The sequence below is a fragment of the Ctenocephalides felis genome, unplaced genomic scaffold (assembly GCF_003426905.1).
Source record: "Ctenocephalides felis isolate EL2017-DRISC unplaced genomic scaffold, ASM342690v1 CF-g0.4_SCAFFOLD_03571, whole genome shotgun sequence".
In the NCBI taxonomy this organism is placed as follows: Eukaryota; Metazoa; Arthropoda; class Insecta; order Siphonaptera; family Pulicidae; genus Ctenocephalides; species Ctenocephalides felis.
In genome coordinates this window covers 33,636,741-33,644,003 of record NW_020539725.1, presented here as the reverse complement: position 1 = coordinate 33,644,003, position 7,263 = coordinate 33,636,741, and the positions used below count along the sequence as shown (strand labels likewise).

General features: G+C 29.5%; 1 protein-coding gene across 1 annotated transcript in view; it reads right to left on the bottom strand.

Annotated features, from left to right (window-relative positions):
- Positions 1 to 3,004, bottom strand: part of LOC113385934 (pyruvate kinase-like) — a 30,349-nt gene extending 27,345 nt beyond the window's left edge. Inside the window, exons 1-4 of the mRNA XM_026623755.1 lie at positions 2,966 to 3,004; positions 2,273 to 2,408; positions 2,087 to 2,190; positions 252 to 435 (exon numbers count right to left, since the gene is read on the bottom strand). Coding sequence (XP_026479540.1) covers positions 252 to 435; positions 2,087 to 2,190; positions 2,273 to 2,408; positions 2,966 to 3,004 — 463 coding nt within the window. The remainder of the gene's footprint in view (positions 1 to 251; positions 436 to 2,086; positions 2,191 to 2,272; positions 2,409 to 2,965) is intronic.
- Between the last annotated feature and the right edge of the window lie 4,259 nt (positions 3,005 to 7,263).

Here is a 7,263-nt window from a genome sequence, read left to right as displayed (position 1 = left end):
GTTATTCAAAATTTCAGAGACTGAAAAATACAGCAATTTTAAAATAATTTGCGGTGGTTGTGGAATTATATTATTATAAAATTATATTTTTCTAAACAAAGTCCATTTAGAACAATTTGACTAAACTATTGGACCACAAATAAAGTATGTTTCAAATATCAAATTATTCGTACAAATCGAGTGACTTCTGTATTAATTAGCCGGTTTGTAACCTGGTCAAAATTTAGTACTTGACTACTCGAATTTATTACCTATATCCAAAACTCGTAGAATAATTTCGCCATTATCAATCACGATTCGATTGCCAGGTTTAACTGTTTCTCGCAAATGTTCACAACTTAAATAAATCAAGTCACTGCCGCAACTGGCATAAAATGCAGGGTCGCAGGTAATGCGCACCGAGCTACCCTCCTCAATTGGAACTGCGTTCATGTGCTAAAAACAAAAAAAATCAGGACTGTATATTATTTAATAACAAATCTAAAAAGAATTGCTATCCTAGAAGGAGTTACAGTATATACATATATATGAACAAATTTTAATTATAAGAATGAAACTTTTCGGTTAGTTATGAATGGAGGCTAGAACTTCTGTCAAAACGTATGGATTTATAAACTTATACATACTAGTTGATGAGTTACTAATATGTATAAGAATGACACATAATTCAGCTTAAATCTAGTTAAGTTTATATATAAATATAATTGTGCTCAGACCAAAAAGTATAATCGATGGGCATGGAGAAGAAATGATAACCAAAAACCAGATTTAAAACTATTAACAATATTTCAGTTTAGTAGTTTCGATGCCAAAGTTACAAAACGAGGCAACAACTAATAAAGAATTTCAGTCGTTAATAAGTTTAAGCAAATCAATGAATACCTAAGATCTGCGCGAGGTTAGATTATCAATAGATTTATAGTATTATAAATGAATTAAATATCTAATTCTTATTTTTAATAAGACGTTTACATTTGCAAGTTGACCGTTCTGACTTCCGAGCCACGTGGTTCTATTGCGATTCCCAGAGTCATGAGCATCCCTTGCCGCGTACTGTAATTGTTGTTAGACATCCTTAGTGAATTTAATTCCTAAAAAATATAGGAAGAATATAAGTTACAATATGATTCTATCAGGAAGTTATAATATTAACATGCTGATGTATTGGCTTAGATAGATTCGCATTGAAAGAGTTCATTATTGATATAACACAATATTTTTTCTCCAATTGTCTGCGTCTATTCTTATTCTTATTTGAATTATTCTTAATTAAGAGAATTTGATTATTCTCTTTTGAAAGCAAGCTTTTTGACTAAACGTCTGGATGTAAAATAATTATAAATAATTTTAACATGATACAGTAATTTGAACGAACAATTTCAAATCGAGAGTATGTTATATGATTTCGATAAAATTGAAGATTTAAAATTAGATCCAATCTAATAAATGAATAAATGAATATATTACACCTAAGTCTGTTTTTACACGGAGATTGGTTCCAGAAGAAGCCGTGTAAAAAAAAAACGTGTAAAAAAGACATTAATCTTATACAAAAATGGGTGATTTGTCCTAGTCTCTAACACCTATTAAAATTAGTGAAAAACAAGAATTTTCAAGAACAAGAATTCATGTTTATTTTAATAATAATTCCCCTAAATTAGTGCTATTCACATTTGCTTTGACCAGTAAAATTGTTTGTACGCACTAAAGGAGAATTTACTTAAATCTTTAAGCTAGTGTTCGCAAACTATCGATACTATCGATGGTTTCAGATTTTTTTCTTTCATAAATACTTTTTGTGATATGAACATTCTTCGCAAAAAATAAATTTGACAAAAAAATTTAAGTACATAAAATTTCAAATCGTGCTAAATGGAATAAAATCGTGTAAAAAAATTAAAAATATTCAATTTTTAAACCGTGTTATATCAAAACCGTGTACAAAAAGACCGTGTAAAAACAGACTTAGGTGTATTTTATTATTGGTGAACTAAAATTTGATTTTCGTTAATAAAATTTACAAATCTCAGTGTTAGAAAATTTTTAATATAAATTTATTTAATTTAAACCTATTTTAGATTCTTACTTGTCTGTGGTGCTCTAAATCGCCGTGCACCATATTAATCCTAGCTATTGTCATTCCAAGCTCTAACATGGTTTCAATTTGTTGCGGCATTTCAGAGTTGGGACCTTATTAGATTTATAATTAGCAATTAAAATTATCTAAAATGAAAATAAAATACATAAAAAATATCCCACGAAAATAAATTACCAATAGTGCACATGATTTGAGTAATTCTACTATTTTTAAGATCGCAGTCATATTTCATATTACTCATATGCTCAATATGAGATTGGGCATTTGTAGATTTTATTTGAGACTTTCTAATAGCATCTACTGCAACGTCCTAAAAATGTAATAAATTATTATTATTGTTACAAAATAATGAGAACTATCAGATATATAATATACTACCAGATAACTCAATATGAATGAATTATGTACATAAGGCTAATAAATTAAAATGACAAAAGTATATATTTAAAAATTATGCGTTTACTGGCTTATGCGTTTAATGACTTTTTTACTTATAATGAATCTCCACGGATATCGAATATCATTAAATTATAAATTTTTGAACAAAATTATTGTTTTAACAATGTTATAATATAAATATTATTTTTACTAAAGACAAGTAGTGAAATAAAAGCTGAGATTAAAAGTTAATGGATAAAATTGTAAGATAGAAAAAAAAATCTTATTCAGTATTTTATTTATGTCTATTTGAATGTCTTGATATGTAATATCAAAATATTTGACCAATTCACAGTACAAGTATTTACATTATTTAATGTACCCTCCCGCCGTACATGAATCAGTTTTGAAACTGTTATAATATTAAGTATATTGATTAATTGTTTTTTATAAAAGTATCAGTTTATTATATTGTGGACGAATTCTTACCCAAGGCAAAATATACTCCTGATCTGCCCATTTCTCCATTTTGAAATTTAGAAAGACTAAAAATTTATAGAAAATCACAAAAGTACAAAATTAGAATTTAAAGTATAAAAAATATAATTTACATGACGGAAAATTCAATTGTTTTCAAAAAATCTAGCTGAGTACTAGTCTATTTAACTTATTTTAATAAGAAATATTTTTTTCCAAGAAAAAGTAGAACGTGTAATTTAAAGCTGGCACATCATCATACCTCGCACAATTTTTTCATATTAACTTAAATAAGCAATCAAATGAGTCAATTATTTTTACAGATCTGGGCAACATCGGATCACAAGTTCTCACAAAATTGGAACTAATAGGCTCTTATAAGTATAATTTTTACTGAAATTTAGTCGGAACCTGTTTTGCAGTTCCTATCTCGATAACAAATTAATATCTCGATAATATATACTTATTGGTAAAAAATAATAAATATTAGTATTCACTCCGTGGGAATTAATGGCACAATAAATGTAGTTCGACGTAAATGTACGCTACTTTGCAAGACAAAATTGATCACCTAAAAGAAGAGTTAGTTCGGCAAACGACAGTAGTATTGTTTTCCTCGCGCCCGGAATTTAAAATACAAGATGAAATAGTGGCGTCGAACGTGTTTTATTAGTCATGGTAAGGGTTATATAAAATATTTAAAAATGAAACTCATACGTAGTTTATTTATAAACATAATTATATGAAGATTTAACTTTATGTTTATGCAAAATACTGACTGAATGAATAACGATTTTATTCTATTGTAGTTGTTTCTCTGAGGAATAAGATGAGAATAATGACAAAGTAGTGGTAGGTGCAAGAGCATCAAAAATGAGTAAACAAATAGAGTGAAAATGTTTTTATTAACTATGGTAGCATTATAATAATTATATTTTTTATCTACTAATTTAAAATTAAAAATTAAGATTGTGGACATATACGGGAGAAAGAAAAAAAAGTGAACTATCAACTTGGACATGTCTAAGATCAGAGCATTGATTGTCCAGTATTATGACTGCTCAACTGAGACGAAGCATGAACACTTTATGCATGTGGGCCATTCTTATGAAATGGAATGGATTTAAGATTGTTTTGGTAAACCCTTTTCTAAATTCTGTAGTTTCATGTTATACACGTAGCTTGTTGAGTCTCCTTACTTACCTCACGTAGTGAACGTTTGTCACTTTGACTTCGGTATCAATGGCAAACGATACAAAATATACGACGTACGAGGCGCGGAAAAAGCCGCGGCGACCCAAAAATACGGATTCGAAAAATTCATATACCAACAAGATCACGTAAAACCATATCCTTCAAATGTTTTGCATTTCACTATAGATTTCAAAATGGTAGTTTTTTGCCCTTCGAAGGTAAAATTAATATTTATTCGACGAAAAAATTGATTCCATCATATATAATATTATATGGTACTTTTTTAAATATTCTATTCTACAATATATTTCTGCAGTTGTTTTTCATCTAATTTTATTATTCAGGAATACTCATAGTAAAGGACAATAAAAACACTTACGTATTATATGAAAGATGACTTCGGTAGGTAGGGAAGGGTACGAGTGTACCATGGTACGAAAGTGACAATTGCCATAACAGCTATACTATACTGATTTTGACATAGGGTCTAAAGGGCGAAAGACATAATATATTTGTTCGAACATTTTCCCATTATCGCATTCGATGTTCTTTAACTTTTTCTTGTATACAATTAGATCACTTTGTTTATTATTTTGCTGTAGTTGAAAATTAGTTAGTTAATTAACAACAATTAGTTTTTGCGTAGATAATTTAGCTCAGACATAACGATGATTTGTTTTCAAAAATGTACGCTGGGTTCGGTTGTGACGTATGGCTTTTATCCGATACTTGATTTGATTTGATTTTTTTCTATTTTGGTCTCAAACTATTCAGATTGACTTCGAATTTTCTGGCGTGTTATATGCTGGTCTTTCTGTCTAGATATTTTGCTCTCGACTTCAAATTATGAATTTGGCGCAAACATAGAGGTAAATCAACAAGTGCCTTTGTTTAATAATTTCAATATTTGATTGTGTTTTAAAAATACTTGAAATACTTTAGAAGATACTGCATGTTTTACAAATATCGTAAATATTAAACCGCAAATAAGCTTTAACTTTATAGAAGGAACATCTGTTGGATTCTCTCACATTTACATTATGTTTTCATTATAAAAGACTTGAAAGCATCTATGCAGATATGATAAGCAAGCGTTCCTGGTGCTCCCTCGTACTATCGTATAATAATATAAACAAGTTTTGTGCTATGGCTGGACCAAACACAAACGAAACTGCATAACTTTGGATTCTATGAGATTTCTTCTCAATAATTTTGTTTTGGAATAGTTCGGAAGTTGAAAACTTTCAAAAATATCCTAGGAATTTTGAAATATTTCTCAATGCGGATCTTATAGAAGGAACTTTCGAGATGCGTTTTGAAATGCGAGCATTGGATTTTAAAACGATTCGTATTCCGATGTTGGTATTTACACTTACTTCTGAAATGCCCTCAAAGCACTTTGCAAAAGTATCTACAACTCGGTTAACAACTTAGTACAGATTCAATTCAGGAATTTTACATATATTTATATCGGAAGCATTGTGTATAGGTATGTACTTATGTATAAGTTGTGTATCGTTGGAAACATTGTGTTTAGTAATTAGTACAAAAAAGTTTATTCATTCTGTTCTATCCATTTATTTTAATACTCGATTTTATTTTTAAATTTATTTAATCAATTACTGTGCTAACTATAACTTTTATAGGCGGAGAGCTACTGAACCTTTTGAATGACGGTGTACCAAAATCATCTCCTTGCAATTTTTTTCTGCACATTATCATTTAGCAATGCAAACAATGTCAAAATAATCCAAAAATTACTTGTTCCTATTTATTAAGAAGTGCAAAAATCAAACTGCTAGGCGATTTCAACCTGCACAAGTACTTGTCAGGCGAGCTAAAGGGTTCACTTTTATGAGCAGATGTATGCATTAAAATAAACTTTGTTCTATAAGGTTAAGAATTATATATATATATATATATATATATGTGGTGTGGTGTGTGGTGTGTGTGTTTGTCTAAGCAATTTTAAAACAGTATGTACAATGCCAAGGCGATTCTGTCCAACCTGAGCCCTTACCAGGCGTAGGAAAAGGAAAAGGCGTAACGCGAAAACTGATACCATACGTGTAAATTATATTATGTGAAAATTAAAAAATAAGTTTATGGCCGAAATTGATTTAATTATTTACAATAAATATACATTTTACTTTTCAAATTAAAATTCATCATCAGATATACCGATATACGGTTTATTAAACCATATTATTTTTATAGTTAAAATAACAAATTCTATTTATTTATTGATATCTGAAAGAGTTATTGTCCCTATGGTAAAGTTTGTTTTATTATACGTATTGCTCTAAATTTTCCACATAAATCAAAATCCATTTGGTCGTTCAACTCGTTGTAATATTCCATTTTGTCGTTTATCTTAGAGACGTTTGTGTTTTGACATATCTTGGCAATAGTTGCGATCGTGTTATGTACGAAGCGGGCGTTAAACGCACTAAAATGTAATCTTCTGTGAATTCCCAAGCGGAATAAAAATAAAATGACAATAGCCAATCTTGGTCCGCGACCGAAGTTTTAGAGCTTTTCCTCTTTTGAACTTTCGACCATAGAGATATGCGCATTCTCGCTTGATTGAATCCGCATTACCGATGCTGCTGTTTTGTGTCCATGGCACTTTTATGCAAAATCGAACTTGGAACGGAATCTTGTTGGCTTAGGACAGAATAAGAATGACGATTTTTCGCAGCGGACTTTCGTGCTATTTTATATTAGTAACTTTTATTGGAAACAATAACTTTACAGTCAACAAATGCAGTCTATTTAACTTTCCGATAGGAAAAGATATTATGTTTTTTTATGGCACGCCTTAGGGGGCGCCAAAACGAGATTTGGATATAAAATTTATAATATAGTTTTTTCAATATCATTCAAGAAATATATACTTTTTTGCATCTTTTACTAATATATGAACAATATAGAAAAATAATGGCATGCGGGCACTGAGGACCCCAGGACCGGCACTGTATATATATATATATATATATATATATATATAAATTTAAATTTCTAGTACAATTCTATCTTGTTCACACCGGATGATTAAGTTGAATTTTGCCTATTACGCCTTTTTTCATGAAAAATTAAATTGATATCAAGAAGTG